Genomic DNA, 19,717 nt, shown 5'->3' with positions numbered 1-19,717 from the left:
TACACAGCAGGGGGCGCTATAAGCAAGGCTACGCGTAACACTGTCGAAGAAGAAGAAGAAGAAGAAGACAGGTATCCCAGCGTGCATTGCGGCTGCGGTGTCCGACGTTACCAAACAAACCAGACGCGATGCTGAACGTGATTAGTTCGTGCGGCCGCTGAGACTCACCAGGCCGGGCACTGCGCTCCCTCCGCCCGCTGCGGGATGAGCGCCGCGCGGGCACTGTACGCCGGCGGGGCGGTCGCCGCCATGGTCCTCGGCTACGGGCTGTTGCTGATCATGTCTCCCGGAGAGGAACGGCGCGTGAAGGTGAGTGAGTCACACACCGACCGAGGGTGTCGCACCGTGACACCGGAGGAGGAACAAGCTGACCTGAGGTCAGCTGGTACTCGGGGATCTCTTCGCAGGTGCACGGGGTTCGGGGCCGAGAGGGTTTAGTTTGGGGTCTGTTCGCGAGGAGGTCTAAAGGCCAGCTGCAGGGGCTCAGCGATGACGTCAGTGAACATGTTCCTGGGACAGGACCAGTGACGTCATCAGGCCCAGCAGCTCTTCTTTGTATATACAATTCTGTTTTTGACTCTTAATGAGCTGGAAGTCCAGTTTTCAGTAAACTCTCGTTTTATCTTTAAGTTTTCACAATAAATTTAAACAAGATGGACATAAATTGTCATAATTGACTATTTAATTACATAAAAGATGCATCGAGCTGCTTGTGTGATATTAAGACCTGCATCCAGTCTCTGACCTGGCCTCCTCTACTATTGGCCCCGCCTCTTTCCAATTGGCCCGCCTCCTTTTCAAAGGCCCCGCCTCCTTCTTAATTGCTCTGCCTCCTTCCCAATGGCCCTGCCTCCTTCCCAATGGCCCCGCCTCCTTCTCAATAGCCCCACCTCCTTCTCAAAGGCCCTGCCTCCTTCCCAATGTCCATGCCTCCTTCTCAATGGCCCTGCCTCCTTCTCAAAGGCCTTGCCTCCTTCTCAATGCCCCGCCTCCTCCCCATTGACCCCACCTCCTTCTGAATTGTAACTAACAGTAACTTTTCTTTAATGCAGATGTCATAGACTGAATACAAGAAGTATAGGTGGTCATGGTGACTTCACGAGGTCCGACGTAGTAACTCCTTCCTCTCGCCCGCCAGAGTCTGTCCCAATCCAGCCCGGTGACGACGGAGGAGTCGAGGAGGAGGACGGCGCTGGTGATGCAGGCGATGAAGGACGCCGCCGCCACCAACGACAACCTGGCGACGGGCCGCGGAGTCGCCGCCAAATAGCTCCGCGCCCCGAACGATGGCGACGCCTTCGAATGAGGACGAGACGTTAGGGGTTTGATTTGTGTGGAGACAAAATGAGATGTAGAAACTGTTTATTAAAAGTCTTCCAAAGACAACCGCGTGTTTTCACTGTGTTGAGGATCAGGTTCTGTTTACGTGTACTTAATTATATACTTAATATACTTCATATACTTTATATTCTTTACATTTTCTGATTTAATTATGTTACTTTTGATATGTCCTGCTATTTTATCGTATATATTGTAACCTTGTTTTCTGCTATGTACATTCCTTCATTCACCATGGACTACGAGGAGCACTTGAGGGTTCAGTGCCTTGCTCAAGGAGACATCGACCAGGGTGGGGATTGAACCTCTGTGATTCCAGTAATGATGCTAAAGTAAAGTTATTAAGGGGTTAGCTCCACCGCCTGTCCTCTGTGGACCGGGTGGAGTTTGACGTTTATATTTAGTTCTTCAGGTTAATGAGAGAGTTGTTGTTATTTACCTGTTCTCCATCACCAGCCGGGTGTTGAGCATCTGACGGATGCAATAAACTCAAAGTGTGATGACATCATGACACACCCTTAGGCCAAGACACAGCGGGGGTCTTCACACAATTTGTAAGTTTATTTAACTTCAATTTGCTTGTAAATTTGAGTTAAATTAACCTCATTTTGTAACTTCAATTTACATTGAATTGACTTTCAAAATAAAGTTGACTGGACTTCACAGATTAGGTTGACTTAACTTGGAAAATTGATTCGTTGCATGCACAAATATAAGTAATTCATACAAAAAACAGCTTTGTTTATTCAATGCAATACATTCATGCAAAAAGTTGCCTGCATTTTATTAAGTAGATGAAGCAGGATATGTTTGATCAGTTTAGAGAGACGACACCTGCATGAACACCTGGGAAGACGATGCATCTTCATGTCTGACTCACCTGAGTAGAAGGACACCTGTTGGTCCTCAGCGGTGCGTCCACGAGGTCCAGTCTTCTCTTCGAGGGATGGAGGGATGGAACGATGTAGGGATGGAGGGTGAGCTCTGTGTGGAGGACGACGTCCTCCCATCACGTTACACAGCCTTTTGGATTCCACCTCACAGAGACCTGTTGTTGTTGTTAACAGTTAAAAGAGCAAAGTACAAAACACTGTAAAAGATGGTGCAATGAAATGAGAAAGTGTTCATCTAAGTATGTAGGTATGTATTAAAGTATAAGTAAATAAGTAATTATTTATTTAACTAAGTATGTAAGTATATATTTAAGTAAGTATGAATGTAGGTATGTAAGTATCTATTTAAGTATGTAAGTAAGTATATACGTAAGTTTGTATTTAAGTTAGTAAATAAGTAAGTATGTAAGAATTAAGTATGTATCTATTTAAGTAAGTATGTAAGTAAGTAAGTATGTATTTAAGTGAATAAGTAAGTATCTATTTAAGTATGTAAGTAAGTATTTAAGTATGTAAGTAAGTCCAGTTTATTTATATATATGTATATATTTAGTAGTCAATTAAAACAATGTGTCAATAATAGCTGGGCCAAAACAAACAGTTTCAAAAGTACAATAAACTGTAAAAGATGGTGCAACCAAAATTAAGGGGCTTTTGTTCTGAAAGGCCAGACCGGAAGTGGCGGCTCGCATTCCTCTGGTTAGCTTCACAGCGGGCGGTCCGGCCGCGTCTCCTCGGGTTTCCTGATCCAACCCACTGCACAGCGCAGAGTCGGTGCTGCTCCGACACGCAGAGATGGCAGGCGGCCCCCCGGCGGCCCCGAGCGGCTCCCCGCGCCCGGCTGCGGCTGAAGCGGCCTCCGGATCCCGGAGGACACCAGCTTAGTCCGAATACGAGTCCCGACTGGACCGGAGCGGCGCCTCGCAGCCCGGGTGGACGGGTACTGACCTCCTGCCACCGCCGGATAACGTCATGCTAGTCTGGTGAGCCGAGTGGCGCAACATGGGGTTCCTGCACCAGCTCCATCTCCTGCTGTGGAAGAACATCTCTCTGAAGAGGAGGGGCCCGGTAAGTCACCCGAGATGACCCGTGACAGTGAGCTGCGGCACCGGCGGCCATGGGCTCCAGAGAGCGGCACCACCATCAGCTGGGCTGCAGAGAGCACCACCTGCACGTGACACATGGAGGCTGGTGGTGGTGATGGTGATGGTGCTGATGGTGCTAATGATGATGGTGGTGATGGTGGTGCTGATGCTGGTGGTACTGATGCTGGTGGTGCTGATGCTGGTGGTGGTGATGGTGCTGATGGTGCTGATGATGATGATGGTGGTGCTGATGGTGATGGTGGTGATGGTGCTGATGATGGTGGTGCTGATGGTGATGGTGCTGATGATGCTGGTGGTGCTGATGGTTCTGATGGTGATGGTGGTGCTGATGGTGATGGTGCTGATGGTGGTGATGATGGTGATGATGATGGTGGTGCTGATGGTGATGGTGCTGATGATGCTGGTGGTTGTGATGGTTCTGATGGTGGTGCTGATGCTGGTGGTGCTGATGCTGGTGGTGGTGATGGTGCTGATGGTGGTGCTGATGGTGCTGATGATGATGATGATGATGATGATGGTGGTGCTGATGGTGATGGTGCTGATGATGCTGGTGGTGATGGTGCTGATGATGGTGGTGCTGATGGTGATGGTGCTGATGATGCTGGTGGTGCTGATGGTTCTGATGGTGATGGTGCTGATGGTGGTGATGATGGTGATGATGATGGTGGTGCTGATGGTGATGGTGCTGATGATGCTGGTGGTTGTGATGGTTCTGATGTTGATGGTGGTGCTGATGCTGGTGGTGGTGATGGTGCTGATGGTGGTGCTGATGGTGCTGATGATGATGGTGATGATGATGATGATGATGATGCTGGTGGTGGTGATGGTGCTGATGATGGTGGTGCTGCTGATGGTGATGGTGCTGATGATGCTGGTGGTGGTGATGGTGCTGATGCTGGAGCCGCTCTCTCGGCCGGTGTTGGTCTAACAGGTTGTTGTTTGTGGCTGAAGTGCAGTTGTGTAATTTGGGAGGCCCACTCAGACATGAGGTCATCATCGTTTATCATAAACAAGAGAACGATGATGATGATGAAGGTTGTCATCACAGGATTGCGCAATAGGATCATGTAGAAGTAATTTTTTTATAACCTTCAGACTCTTTAAGGATCAGCTGAGGAACAAGATTCTGGAGACTGCATTTAAATATCCTGTAGCCTGCAGTCTGGGAATAGGAAGATTATTTTCATATATATTTATATATATATATTTTTTTTAAGCTCTGACTGTAAGATTTAGGTTATTCTCAGTAAAATGAACAGAGTTACTGAGTTACAAAAAAACATTCAATATGACGGAAGTTATGAATAGTTTGCAATAGACCACGATCCAGACCCCCAAAATGGGGGGGGGGGGGCATCAGCAGGGTCATGACAGGAGGCTTTAGACCCTATGAGACGTGAAGTCACAAGGACTCTGGAGAGGAAGCAGAGTTAGTAATGTGTGATGGAGAGATGAACATTCATCCATAAGGAGAGAGGAGAGGAGAGAGGAGCTCAGTGTATCCTAAACGTCCATAAGGAGAGAGGAGAGAGAGGAGCTCAGTGTATCCTAAACGTCCATAAGGAGAGAGGAGAGAGAGGAGCTCAGTGTATCCTAAGCGTCCATAAGGAGAGAGGAGAGGAGAGAGGAGCTCAGTGTATCCTAAACGTCCATAAGGAGAGAGGAGAGGAGAGAGGAGCTCAGTGTATCCTAAACGTCCATAAGGAGAGAGGAGAGAGGAGAGCTGCGCTCACTAAATGCGGGACTACTTGTAGTTCCTAGAGTCTTAAAAAGTAGAATGGGAGCCAGAGCCTTTAGTTATCAAGCTCCTCTTTTATGGAACCAGCTTCACCTTCAGTCCGGGAGGCAGACACAGTCACCTCGTTTAAGAGTAGACTTAAGACCTTCCTCTTTGACAGAGCTTATAGTTAGGGCTGAATCAGGTTCACCTGGTCCAGCCCCTTGATATGCTGCTATAGGCTTATAGCTGCCGGGGGACGTTTAGGATGCACTGAGCACCTATCTCCTCTTTTTTCTCTCCTTAAGGATGCATTTTCATCTCTCAATCACACGTTACTAACTCTGCTTTCTCCCCGGAGTCCTTTTGACTTCACGTCTCATGGGGTCATCGGACCCTATGAGACGGCATAGATCCTATCTGCTGATGGATCGTCTGGGTCGTGGAATTCCTGCTCCTGACTACGCCACTGTCCTGTTGAGACTCCGCCCACTGTTGAGACTCCGCCCACTCCTCCTCCCCACCGCCATCTGCCTGATGGATCGTGGAGGTCTCCATCGTGGAATATGCCTACTATGAACTATTCATACACTCTGTCATATTCATTGAATGTATTTTAACTCTAAATCTGTCCTTCTGTACACATTACATCTATTGCGTCTGTCCATCCTGGAGAGGGATCCTCCTCTGTTGCTCTCCTCCAGGTTTCTTCCCTTTTTTCCCCCTGAAGGGTTATTTGGGAGTTTTTCCTGGTCCGATGTGAGGTTTTGGGGCAGGGATGTCTATGTGTACAGATTGTAAAGCACTCCGAGACAAATTTGTAATTTGTGAAATTGGGCTATACAAATAAACTGAATTGAATTGAATTAAACGTCCATAAGGAGAGAGGAGAGAGGAGCTCAGTGTATCCTAAACGTCCATAAGGAGAGAGGAGAGGAGAGAGGAGCTCAGTGTATCCTAAACGTCTATAAGGAGAGAGGAGAGAGGAGCTCAGTGTATCCTAAACGTCCATAAGGAGAGAGGAGAGAGGAGCTCAGTGTATCCTAAACGTCCATAAGGAGAGGAGAGAGGAGCTCCGTGTATCCTAAACGTCCATAAGGAGAGAAGAGAGAGGAGAGGAGCTCAGTGTATCCTAAACGTCCATAAGGAGAGAGGAGAGAGGAGCTCAGTGTATCCTAAACGTCTATAAGGAGAGGAGAGAGGTGCTCAGTGTATCCTAAACATCCATAAGGAGAGAGAGGAGAGAGGAGCTCAGTGTATCCTAAACGTCCATAAGGAGAGAGAGGAGCTCAGTGTATCCTAAACGTCCATAAGGAGAGAGGAGGAGAGAGGAGCTCAGTGTATCCTAAACGTCCATAAGGAGAGAGGAGAGGAGAGAGGAGCTCAGTGTCTCCTAAGGCCGTGTTCTAGTGACGCCTGTGTCCTTAGGCAGCGCTTCATCTCCGCCCGATGCTGTTGCTGGTGTCCTGATGGGGGGGGGGTGCAGCTATACCTCTAGACGGCAAACTGTGAGCAGGCAGAAGAGAAGCGCTGAGGAGCCTCGGCTTAATAATAGAAACAGCTGCTGCGTCACGCTGGGCCTCCAGAACCAGAACTGTCCTCAGGATGGATGGCCGGAGCAGCCAGCCTCCATCAGCCTCCATCATCCTCCATCAGCCTCCATCAGCCTCCATCATCCTCCATCATCCTCCATCAGCCTCCATCATCCTCCATCAGCCTCCATCCTCCATCATCCTCCATCAGCCTCCATCATCCTCCATCATCCCCCATCATCCTCCATCATCATCCATCATCCTCCATCCATCCATCATCCTCCATCCATCATCCTCCATCATCCTCCATCCCTCCATCATCCTCCATCATCCTCCATCAGCCTCCATCATCCTCCATCATCCTCCATCATCCTCCATCATCCTCCATCATCCTCCATCAGCCTCCATCATCCTCCATCATCCTCCATCATCCTCCATCATCCTCCATCAGCCTCCATCATCCTCCATCATCCTCCATCATCCTCCATCATCCTCCATCATCCTCCATCATCCAACATCCATCATCATCATCCTCCATCCATCATCCTCCATCATCCTCCATCATCCTCCATCATCCTCCATCATCCTCCATCATCCTCCATCATCCTCCATCATCCTCCATCATCCTCCATCATCCTCCATCAGCCTCCATCATCCTCCATCAGCCTCCATCATCCTCCATCAGCCTCCATCATCCTCCATCAGCCTCCATCAGCCTCCATCATCCTCCATCAGCCTCCATCAACCTCCATCAACCTCCAATCAAATATCTGCCATTTTCCATCAGTTTTTACATTGTATATTTTGGTCCGCTTCATCTAAATATAGACTGAGTCTATGTTAGGAGATGTAAGGTTCTACCTGGTTCCACCTGGTTCTCTCAAAAGTCATACTTCATATTTTGTGTCTCTTCGATCCACCTCACGATGTTTATGAAGACCTCCAGAGAACAGCGGCATGATGTTTGAGTGGAGGAGGAACACACAACATACCTCGTGTGGTTGTTTATTGTTGATGGAACAACTATGGTGAAGAAAACAACATCTGGTCACATGACATCTATTGTTCATCTAGTCACATGACATCTATTGTTCATCTGGTCACATGACATCTATTGTTCATCTGGTCACATGACATCTATTGTTCATCTGGTCACATGACATCTATTGTTCATCTGGTCACATGACATATATTGTTCATCTGGTCACATGACATCTATTGTTCACCTGGTCACATGACATCTATTGTTCATCTGGTCACATGACATCTATTGTTCATCTGGTCACATGACATCTATTGTTCATCTGGTCACATGACATCTATTGTTCATCTGGTCACATGACATATATTGTTCATCTGGTCACATGACATCTATTGTTCATCTGGTCACATGACATCTATTGTTCATCGAGTCACATGACATCTATTGTTCATCTGGTCACATGACATCTATTGTTCATCTGGTCACATGACATCTATTGTTCATCTGGTCACATGACATCTATTGTTCATCTGGTCACATGACATCTATTGTTCATCTGGTCACATGACATCTATTGTTCATCTAGTCACATGACATCTATTGTTCATCTGGTCACATGACATCTATTGTTCATCTGGTCACATGACATCTATTGTTCATCTGGTCACATGACATATATTGTTCATCTAGTCACATGACATCTATTGTTCATCTGGTCACATGACATATATTGTTCACCTGGTCACATGACATCTATTGTTCATCTGGTCACATGACATCTATTGTTCATCTAGTCACATGACATCTATTGTTCATCTGGTCACATGACATCTATTGTTCATCTGGTCACATGACATCTATTGTTCATCTGGTCACATGACATCTATTGTTCATCTGGTCACATGACATCTATTGTTCATCTGGTCACATGACATCTATTGTTCATCTGGTCACATGACATCTATTGTTCATCTGGTCACATGACATCTATTGTTCATCTGGTCACATGACATCTATTGTTCATCTGGTCACATGACATCTATTGTTCATCTGGTCACATGATGTCTATTGTTCATCTGGTCACATGACATCTATTGTTCATCTAGTCACATGACATATATTGTTCATCTGGTCACATGACATATATTGTTCATCTGGTCACATGACATCTATTGTTCATCTGGTCACATGACATCTATTGTTCATCTGGTCACATGACATATATTGTTCATCTGGTCACATGACATCTATTGTTCATCTGGTCACATGACATATATTGTTCACCTGGTCACATGACATCTATTGTTCATCTAGTCACATGACATATATTGTTCATCTGGTCACATGACATATATTGTTCACCTGGTCACATGACATCTATTGTTCATCTAGTCACATGACATATATTGTTCATCTGGTCACATGACCTCTATTGTTCATCTAGTCACATGACATATATTGTTCATCTGGTCACATGACATCTATTGTTCATCTAGTCACATGACATATATTGTTCATCTGGTCACATGACCTCTATTGTTCATCTAGTCACATGACATATATTGTTCACCTGGTCACATGACATCTATTGTTCATCTAGTCACATGACATATATTGTTCATCTGGTCACATGACATATATTGTTCACCTGGTCACATGACATCTATTGTTCATCTGGTCACATGACATCTATTGTTCATCTGGTCACATGACATCTATTGTTCATCTGGTCACATGACATCTATTGTTCATCTGGTCACATGACATATATTGTTCACCTGGTCACATGACATCTATTGTTCATCTGGTCACATGACATCTATTGTTCATCTAGTCACATGACATCTATTATTCATCTGGTCACATGACATATATTGTTCATCTGGTCACATGACATATATTGTTCACCTGGTCACATGACATCTATTGTTCATCTGGTCACATGACATCTATTGTTCATCTGGTCACATGACATCTATTGTTCATCTGGTCACATGACATCTATTGTTCACCTGGTCACATGACATCTATTGTTCACCTGGTCACATGACATCTATTGTTCATCTGGTCACATGACATCTATTGTTCATCTGGTCACATGACGTCTATTGTTCATCTGGTCACATGACATCTATTGTTCATCTGGTCACATGACATCTATTGTTCATCTGGTCACATGACATCTATTGTTCACCTGGTCACATGACATCTATTGTTCATCTGGTCACATGACATCTATTGTTCATCTGGTCACATGACGTCTATTGTTCATCTGGTCACATGACGTCTATAGTTCATCTGTCTATGAGCAGATGGAGTCAGCCAGGACCACTGCACTGGAACCGGACTGGTTTCATTGGGAGTAATCTATTGTGTTCTTCTCTTCTTCCAGTGGGTGCTGGCCTTTGAGATCTTCATCCCACTGGTCCTCTTCTTCATCCTCCTGGGTCTGAGGCAGAAGAAGCCAGCGATCACTGTGAAGGAAGGTGAGCAGAACAGAGAGAGAGAGCGAGAGAGAGAGAGAGAGAGAGAGAGAGAGAGAGAGACTCTCAAATGCAGACTCAATCCACCATATAGTGCTCATACGTGTGTGATTGTGTGTAAGTGTGTGATTGTGTTGACAAAACTGACATAACAAGGTAAACTGAATTCTATATTTTTTTGCACTGAATAATAATATAATGTGAATATAATAACATGGATAATATGATGACAGAGTGAGCTGGCGGACATTAAGAGGTGTAGAGCCTCAGCAGCTCAGTTACCATGGAAACGTTGGGCTCTTAGTGAGAGCTGGTCCAGCCATCACTTATATATTCATATATATTTTTTAATATACTGATATATATATTTATATATTTTTATATATATATTTATTTATAATATCATGGGATGGAAGAAAGGCCCGTGTATTACATGAGCCTCTCTTCATTCCACTCTCACACATTATCTCTCCCTCTTCTTCCTCTTCCTCCCTCCTCTCCTCCTCCTCCTCCTCCTCTTCCTCTCCAGCCTTCTACAGTGCCGCCCCTCTCACCTCAGCTGGCATCATTCCCATCATGCAGTCTCTGTGCCCGGACGGACAGAGGGACGAGTTCGGCTTCCTGCAGTACAAGAACTCCACGTGAGTAGACCATACTTATAACTCATGACTCTCGAGTGCTGACCCGTCGACGCCTCTCTCTGGTAGTGTGACCCAGCTGCTGGAGCGGATCAGTGAAGTGGTGGAACAGAACCGCCTCTTCGCGTCCGAGCGGCCGGGGATGGGTCAGGAGCTGGAGACCCTGCAGCAGCACCTGGAGAGCCTGAGTTCAGCCCGGAAACCTGTGGCCTACAACCTCAACTCCAGTCAAGGTCCGACATGTGGCTATGATGGACAGGTGGTACCTTCCATGGTAGCTCCTCCCATCAGGTGGTACCTTACATGGTAGCTCCTCCCATCAGGTGGTACCTCACATGGTAGCTCCTCCCATCAGGTGGTACCCTACATGGTAGCTCCTCCCATCAGGTGGTACCTTCCATGGTAGCTCCTCCCATCAGGTGGTACATTACATGGTAGCTCCTCCCATCAGGTGGTACCCTACATGGTAGCTCCTCCCATCAGGTGGTACCTTACATGGTAGCGCCTCCCATCAGGTGGTACCTTAGATGGTAGCTCCTCCCATCAGGTGGTACCCTACATGGTAGCTCCTCCCATCAGGTGGGACCTTACATGGTAGCTCCTCCCATCAGGTGGGACCTTACATGGTAGCTCCTCCCATCAGGTGGTACCTTACATGGTAGCTCCTCCCATCAGGTGGGACCTTACATGGTAGCTCCTCCCATCAGGTGGTACCTTACATGGTAGCTCCTCCCATCAGGTGGGACCCTACATGGTAGCTCCTCCCATCAGGTGGTACCTTCCATGGTAGCTCCTCCCATCAGGTGGTACATTACATGGTAGCTCCTCCCATCAGGTGGTACCCTACATGGTAGCTCCTCCCATCAGGTGGGACCTTACATGGTAGCTCCTCCCATCAGGTGGTACCTTACATGGTAGCTCCTCCCATCAGGTGGGACCTTACATGGTAGCTCCTCCCATCAGGTGGTACCTTAGATGGTAGCTCCTCCCATCAGGTGGTACCCTACATGGTAGCTCCTCCCATCAGGTGGGACCTTACATGGTAGCTCCTCCCATCAGGTGGGACCTTACATGGTAGCTCCTCCCATCAGGTGGTACCTTACATGGTAGCTCCTCCCATCAGGTGGGACCTTACATGGTAGCTCCTCCCATCAGGTGGTACCCTACATGGTAGCTCCTCCCATCAGGTGGGACCTTACATGGTAGCTCCTCCCATCAGGTGGTACCTTACATGGTAGCTCCTCCCATCAGGTGGGACCTTACATGGTAGCTCCTCCCATCAGGTGGTACCTTACATGGTAGCTCCTCCCATCAGGTGGTACCTTAGATGGTAGCTCCTCCCATCAGGTGGTACCCTACATGGTAGCTCCTCCCATCAGGTGGGACCTTACATGGTAGCTCCTCCCATCAGGTGGTACCTTGCGCTAACTAAAAGAAAGATGCCTTTGAACTGAGTGTGTGTGTGTGCGTGTATGTGTGTGTGTGTGTGTGTGTGTGTGTGTGTGTGTGTGTGTGCAGGCTTCACGCTGGCCAGTGTTCTGAAGAACCAGTCGGTTTTCCATCAGTTTCTGGTCCAGAACCTTTCACTGTCCGACTCCACGAGCAGCCTGCTGCTCACCACTCCAGTCAGCCTCCGAGAGGTGAGTCACTGTCACTGTCACTACACACACACACACACACACACACACACACATGCAGGCACACACACACACACATAATATAATACAATAACAATCCTGACAACAGTCTTAGCCCTTAACACGTGCAGGGTGCCACACACACACACCTGCATTCAATCACACAACAGGTGTCGAGGTTTTTCTCCACGTTTCACTTCCTGTCGTGTCATCGCACACAAAATACAGTTTTATTTTAATGATGGCATCAAAGCCAGAGACAGAATGAGCAACATCTGCCATCAACAACAGCCTGCAGTGTGTGTGTGTGTGTGTGTGTGTGTGTGTGTGTGTGTGTGTGTGTGTGTGTGTGTGTGTGTGTGTGTGTGTGTGTGTGTGTGTGTGTGTGTGTGTGTGTGTGTGTGTGTGTGTGTGTGTGTGTGTCCTGTAGCTGGACAGTCTTGTCTTTGGTTCATCTCCCAGCGATGGAGGAGGAGCTCAACGTTGGATTCAGGGGGCAAAAGACAGCGGACAAAAAGCAGGAGACAACATCGGTCACCTGGAGGTACGTCCATCAACACACACAGGGAGGTGAAGACAGGGAGGTGAAGACACAGGGAGGTGAAGACAGGGAGGTGAAGACAGGGAGGTGAAGACAGGGAGGTGAAGACAGGGAGGTGAAGACACAGGGAGGTGAAGACAGGGAGGTGAAGACAGGGAGGTGAAGACATGGAGGTGAAGACAGGGAGGTGAAGACAGGGAGGTGAAGACAGGGAGGTGAAGACACAGGGAGGTGAAGACATGGAGGTGAAGACATGGAGGTGAAGACAGGAGGTGAAGACAGGAGGTGAAGACATGGAGGTGAAGACAGGAGGTGAAGACATGGAGGTGAAGACATGGAGGTGAAGACAGGGAGGTGAAGACATGGAGGTGAAGACATGGAGGTGAAGACATGGAGGTGAAGACATGGAGGTGAAGACACGGAGGTGAAGACATGGAGGTGAAGACATGGAGGTGAAGACATGGAGGTGAAGACATGGAGGTGAAGACATGGAGGTGAAGACATGGAGGTGAAGACATGGAGGTGAAGACATGGAGGTGAAGACATGGAGGTGAAGACATGGAGGTGAAGACACGGAGGTGAAGACATGGAGGTGAAGACACAGGGAGGTGAAGACATGGAGGTGAGACATGGAGGTGAAGACATGGAGGTGAAGACATGGAGGTGAAGACATGGAGGTGAAGACATGGAGGTGAAGACATGGAGGTGAAGACATGGAGGTGAAGACATGGAGGTGAAGACATGGAGGTGAAGACATGGAGGTGAAGACACGGAGGTGAAGACATGGAGGTGAAGACATGGAGGTGAAGACACAGGGAGGTGAAGACATGGAGGTGAAGACATGGAGGTGAAGACAGGGAGGTGAAGACAGGGAGATGAAGACATGGAGGTGAAGACATGGAGGTGAAGACATGGAGGTGAAGACACAGGGAGGTGAAGACACGGAGGTGAAGACATGGAGGTGAAGACATGGAGGTGAAGACAGGAGGTGAAGACATGGAGGTGAAGACATGGAGGTGAAGACAGGAGGTGAAGACATGGAGGTGAGACATGGAGGTGAAGACAGGAGGTGAAGACATGGAGGTGAAGACAGGAGGTGAAGACATGGAGGTGAAGACAGGAGGTGAAGACATGGAGGTGAGACATGGAGGTGAAGACAGGGAGGTGAAGACATGGAGGTGAAGACATGGAGGTGAAGACAGGGAGGTGAAGACACAGGGAGGTGAAGACATGGAGGTGAAGACAGGGAGGTGAAGACAGGGAGGTGAAGACAGGGAGGTGAAGACAGGGAGGTGAAGACATGGAGGTGAAGACAGGGAGGTGAAGACATGGAGGTGAAGACATGGAGGTGAAGACACAGGGAGGTGAAGACAGGGAGGTGAAGACATGGAGGTGAAGACATGGAGGTGAAGACATGGAGGTGAAGACATGGAGGTGAAGACAGGGAGGTGAAGACATGGAGGTGAAGACAGGGAGGTGAAGACAGGGAGGTGAAGACATGGAGGTGAAGACACAGGGAGGTGAAGACAGGGAGGTGAAGACATGGAGGTGAAGACATGGAGGTGAAGACATGGAGGTGAAGACAGGGAGGTGAAGACATGGAGGTGAAGACAGGGAGGTGAAGACATGGAGGTGAAGACATGGAGGTGAAGACATGGAGGTGAAGACACAGGGAGGTGAAGACATGGAGGTGAAGACAGGGAGGTGAAGACACAGGGAGGTGAAGACATGGAGGTGAAGACAGGGAGGTGAAGACAGGGAGGTGAAGACAGGGAGGTGACATGACATACATATCAGCCAGGGGGTCATTTTGACACCTATCCAGGGCGATGAGGTCATGAGGTCATGAGGTCATGAGGTCATTCAAAGACACAGGTGCAGTCATATAACAGTAAATATTAAGACATCAGGACGACTGTGATCAGTTTCTTTAACACAAATCAGGTTTTTCCAGTATATATAATTAATATCTGTCATTACGTCAAAGGATGACTCAACAAGTCACTTAACTAACTGGAAACAGTCGTAAAATGTCAATGTAGGTAAATATACTGGAAAAAAAGAACTAATCAGAATATGAATATTAAGCATCAGTAAATGATTCTGACTTCCAGGGGTTCCTTCTGACTGGAGCCATGCTGGAGGTCCTCACCTGTGGTGGGGGCGGGGCCACGGAGCTCAGTAAGATCCTGTTGGTGCCTGAGAAGCAGCGGCCGGCGCTGCAGGCCTATCGCAGCGCAGTGTGCAGCGGAGGGGAAGGTCAAAGGGCAGAACGCTTCAGGCAGATGAGCCTCGAGTTGCGACAGCAGGTCGACACCCAGATCGTCAGTGAGCAGGTACAACAATGTCCTCGACCAATCAGATCATGAGACAGGAGTCGTTCTGTCAGCCTCCTGCATGAGCCCCCATAACCGTAGAGCACTCGGACAACAAGATACATTAGATCTGGTCACGAAGATGCTACCGTTAGCTGGCTCTTCTACCGTTAGCTGGCTCTTCTACCGTTAGCTGACTCTTCTACCGTTAGCTGGCTCTTCTACCGTTAGCTGACTCTTCTACCGTTAGCTGACTCTTCTACCGTTAGCTGGCTCTTCTACCGTTAGCTGGCTCTTCTACCGTTAGCTGGCTCTTCTACCGTTAGCTGACTGCACCGTAACACGGTAGCGGTGGAACCGTTTAGATCCGCTGTAGATCTGCTTGGGAGCTGTAGTCTTTCCTGTACTGCATACGCTGGCAGGCAGATGGCCCCTCCCCCAATCACCACAGAGCTGACGCTGAGTCTTGCCTTTGGGATCTTCCACAAATCTCATTTTCCAACTGTCAACTCCATGTTGTCCAGCCTGCTTGTCAACACAGCCGTAAGCACGGCGCTTCTCTGCAACCTATTCCTTCCCCACTTGCCCAGGTGCTCAACCTTCAACAAGACTCTCCCCTTCTGGCCAGTCAGGACCGAGGCGTCGGGTCCGAACTGAGGAACCGGTCTGGTCTTCTTGTCCTGCTTGTAACCCTCAGTGATCGATTGCAGGAGTTCAGGAGAGGCACCGCGGTGATGAAGAGTTGGCGTTCCCATCCATCTTGTTTATAATGTGTATCCCCAGCTGGTAGATTGTTAACTGCTTGCACCACAGTGTGATGTTTACTGAGAGTTGCTTTTAGCGGTCCTCTCCGTGCACATCTCCCCACTGTGGGATGCATCAAGGATGATTTATCTTCCCAGGCCTTCTGAGAGCTGTCAGCTCTCTCCCCCAGCTGTGGGTTGGTTCTGCTCTCTCAGCCGGCTGTGGGTTGGTTCTGCTCTCTCACCCGGCTGTGGGTTGGTTCTGCTCTCTCACCCGGCTGTGGGTTGGTTCTGCTCTCTCACCCGGCTGTGGGTTGGTTCTGCTCTCTCCCCCAGCTGTGGGTTGGTTCTGCTCTCTCACCCGGCTGTGGGTTGGTTCTGCTCTCTCACCCGGCTGTGGGTTGGTTCTGCTCTCTCCCCCGGCTGTGGGTTGGTTCTGTTCTCTCACCCAGCTGTGGGTTGGTTCTGCTCTCTCCCCCAGCTGTGGGTTGGTTCTGCTCTCTCAGCCGGCTGTCCCTGGGCTGCTCACAGACTTTCTTTCAAGGATGATACCGTCGTTCTTGACTCCTTTTACAAGTTAAACATTACCAGACCACAAAAAAACAACAACAAATAAATACAAATTTCATGACAGCATAACAACCAAGGACAGAAAAACATGCACATAAATCATCAGAAATCATCAGAAATCATCAGGAATCATCACCCTCAGGAGGATTATGTACATCAGCGATTCCCAAACTGTGGTGGGCCGCGAGAGGTCATTTACAATAAATGAATAAAAATAAAAATAAAATCAATTTTGAAAAGTTTAAAATTAATATAAAAATATTTATGATTTAAATTACGTGTTATTCTTTTATCTGACCTATTTTTCTGACCGCCAAACAAAACGATGTCAAATGGGGCGCCCTCTTGTAGTATTAGTTTATGTTTTGATCAGAGTTGTGGTCAGCGCCGCCGCTCCCATAACGCGCACTACGCGCTGCGCGTAGGGCACCAAGTCCTGAGGGGCTCCACAAAATAAGAACTAAAACAATCATCATTGTTATAATAATTATAATGCCGATATTATTTCAGTCTAGAAATATGAGGTACCTTTTAGGCATGTATATCACAAAACAGGCAGAACAAGAGATATATTTAATCGCTCAGCACCCCTCCCCCCCCCCGTTAACACATCCGCTCACACAGCAGGGTTTTTCCTGGGTCAAAATGGGTCTTCGGTGCTCCCAGAAAAAAATGTTCATGCACGTCAGGCTGTTGAGTGAGTGATCAGCCACTGGCCGCTCAGACAAGTCGCGCAACTCACAGTTGCGTATTGATCACACAAGAAGACACGCTTATCAACTCCAGTAAATTTCGTCTACCCCCCGTCAACTCTTCTCGGCTCGCGCGCACCAGAGCTCCGATGCCGGCGCGCGCAGGTGAGCACACCTCAGTGTTAAATTACGTCTTAGGCGCGCGCCCACATTTTCACTATGCAGGAAAAACCCTGCACAGGTAAACCCCCCCCGTCAACAACGCGTCGTCAACGCTGATTGGGATTTAAGGCTTGGGTGGGCCGCAGAAGATTTTCAGATTTCAAATTGGGCCGCGGCATTCTTGAGTTTGGGAACCGCTGATGTACATCCACAGGAAGCCACATCGACATCCAATGCTCACAAGAATGTGTTCCTCTCTTCCTCCACCTTTGTTCTTCTCTTCCTCCACCTTTGTTCCTCTCCTCCTCCACCTTCGTCCTTCTCCTCCTCCACCTTTGTTCTTCTCTTCCTCCACCTTCGTCCTTCTCTTCTTCCACCTTTGTTCCTCTCTTCCTCCACCTTCGTCCTTCTCTTCCTCCACCTTTGTTCCTCTCTTCCTCCACCTTTGTTCCTCTCCTCCTCCACCTTCGTCCTTCTCTTCCTCCACCTTCGTCCTTCTCTTCCTCCCCCCTCACTCCCCAGCTCCACTTGGACCGGCCCCGCTCTCTGGCCCCGCTCTCTCAGGCCGACCTGGGGCTCTTGTTGAAGGACCTGGCGGAGGTGGAGCGGCTCCTGAGGGACGTGGACCTGCTCACGGGTCTGGCCCGGCTGCTGCCCAAAGGGGCGTGTACCGGGCGGACTCCAGCCGCCCCCGCCAACACCAGCTGGCCCCTGAACGCCACCACCTGGGGCCCCAACACCACGGACACCCCCAGAGAGGAGGCCGGAGCAGAGGGAGGTGGAGGAGCAGGAGGAAGGAAAGTGAAGGAGGAGGCGGAGAACCCTCACTCTCAGTTCTCAGCATTTGTACAGCTGTGGGCCGGACTCCAGCCCATCCTGTGTGGGCACAACAGGTGGGTGGGGTGGGGCAGGTGGTTGGGGCATTTGTTGAAGGTTCTTTGAGACACCTTTATAGGTTCTTTGAATGACTCTTTAAGGAAATGGTTCTTTAAGAACCCTGGTTTGAAAGGTTCTTTGTGGAACCAGAAATGGTTACTTTAAAAAAAACGTGAAGATTCTTTGAGATACCTTTATAGGTTCTTTTGGAACTCATTAAGGAAATGGTTCTTTAAGAACCCTGTTTTGAAAGATTCTCCACTAGAAGGCACTTTACCATCATGTTTTCATCACTATAAGGGCAATTTATGATCATGTTTTCTCCACTAAAAGACACGTTATCATCATATTTTTCCCATTAGAAGGGCACTTTAATATCATGTTTTCTCCACTAGAAGGGCAACCTTATGTTACTGGTCCATCAAACTGGTTGCCTTGGTGATCACAACGGAGTGAAATTACTGCTTAAACTATCAAAAATAAGAGCCACGTTGTAATAAACCGGAATTGTTCTCTTGTCAGGAAGTTAAAGACCTCTGACCTCTGACCTCTGACCTGTGGCTCTTGTTGTAGGATCATCGAGCCAGAGGCTTTGAAACAGGGGAACATGAGTTCTCTGGGATTTACCAGCAAAGAACAGAGGAATCTGGGCTTACTGGTTCACCTGATGACGACAAATCCCAAGATCCTCTACTCGCCCATTGGTTCCCAGATGGATAAAGTGATTCAGAAGGCAAGTAGACGACAAGGTCTTTGGTGTCTGAGCAGAGCAGTTCATCCTCACTGAGACCTGAGAGCTGATAGAGGACTCATCTGTACTGGTCTTGTTAGACCTTAGTGCTGATAGAGGACTCCTCTCTGTACTGGTCTTGTTAGACCTTAGTCCTGATAGAGGACTCCTCTCTGTACTGGTCTTGTTAGACCTTAGTGCTGATAGAGGACTCCTCTCTGTACTGGTCTTGTTAGACCTTAGTGCTGATAGAGGACTCATCTCTGTACTGGTCTTGTTAGACCTTAGTCCTGATAGAGGACTCCTCTCTGTACTGGTCTTGTTAGACCTTAGTGCTGATAGAGGACTCATCTCTGTACTGGTCTTGGAGACCTTAGTGCTGCATTCTTAACTGAGCAACTGGGCTGTCGATGGATGAGATAGCAGTCCGGTGTGGGAGGGAGAGAGATGGATGGAGGGGGTGGAGAAGAGTGAAAATCCAAATGCAGAATTCATGACAAAACATTTCTAAACTTTTTGCACTCAGGCAAATGAGACATTTGCCTTCGTGGGCAACGTGACGCACTACACCCACGTGTGGCTCAACATCTCCGCTCAGCTCAGGACCTTTCTGGAGGAGGGCCGGCTGCACAACCACCTGGTGTGGCTTCAGCAGGTAGCCTCAGTTCATCTTTTCACACGATGGATGATAAAGTAACCCGTTAAGTTCATATATTAAAAGAACCTGGACTTGATGTCGCGGTGTCGTCTCTATCCATCCTC

At 48.3% G+C, this 19,717-nt stretch overlaps 2 protein-coding genes across 5 annotated transcripts in view; both read left to right on the top strand.

The window, feature by feature from the left end:
• The first annotated feature begins 112 nt into the window (after positions 1-112).
• On the top strand, positions 113-1,386 carry LOC130196480 (ubiquinol-cytochrome-c reductase complex assembly factor 3). The gene is made up of 2 exons (XM_056418666.1): positions 113-309; positions 1,139-1,386. Exons 1-2 carry the CDS (start codon positions 205-207, stop codon positions 1,268-1,270), a joined length of 237 nt encoding a protein of 78 aa, XP_056274641.1. The 5' UTR covers positions 113-204; the 3' UTR covers positions 1,271-1,386.
• Positions 1,387-2,970: 1,584 nt separating this feature from the next.
• abca2 (ATP-binding cassette, sub-family A (ABC1), member 2) overlaps positions 2,971-19,717 on the top strand; it is a 42,317-nt gene continuing 25,570 nt past the window's right edge. For all 4 annotated transcript variants that reach the window (XR_008832239.1, XM_056418486.1, XM_056418488.1 and 1 more), the window contains exons 1-10: positions 2,971-3,299; positions 9,961-10,054; positions 10,581-10,692; positions 10,759-10,922; positions 12,208-12,329; positions 12,757-12,870; positions 14,982-15,203; positions 17,872-18,242; positions 18,799-18,958; positions 19,482-19,610. Coding sequence is in view for 3 of the 4 variants with exons in the window: in XM_056418486.1 (XP_056274461.1) it covers positions 3,234-3,299; positions 9,961-10,054; positions 10,581-10,692; positions 10,759-10,922; positions 12,208-12,329; positions 12,757-12,870; positions 14,982-15,203; positions 17,872-18,242; positions 18,799-18,958; positions 19,482-19,610 (1,554 nt within the window). In the remaining variant the exon portion in view is untranslated. The remainder of the gene's footprint in view (positions 3,300-9,960; positions 10,055-10,580; positions 10,693-10,758; positions 10,923-12,207; positions 12,330-12,756; positions 12,871-14,981; positions 15,204-17,871; positions 18,243-18,798; positions 18,959-19,481; positions 19,611-19,717) is intronic.

Source organism: Pseudoliparis swirei, chromosome 7, assembly GCF_029220125.1.
Source record: "Pseudoliparis swirei isolate HS2019 ecotype Mariana Trench chromosome 7, NWPU_hadal_v1, whole genome shotgun sequence".
Classification (NCBI taxonomy): domain Eukaryota; kingdom Metazoa; phylum Chordata; class Actinopteri; order Perciformes; family Liparidae; genus Pseudoliparis; species Pseudoliparis swirei.
The sequence above is the reverse complement of the archived record's forward strand: the minus strand, read 5'-3'. Positions and strand labels throughout refer to the sequence as shown.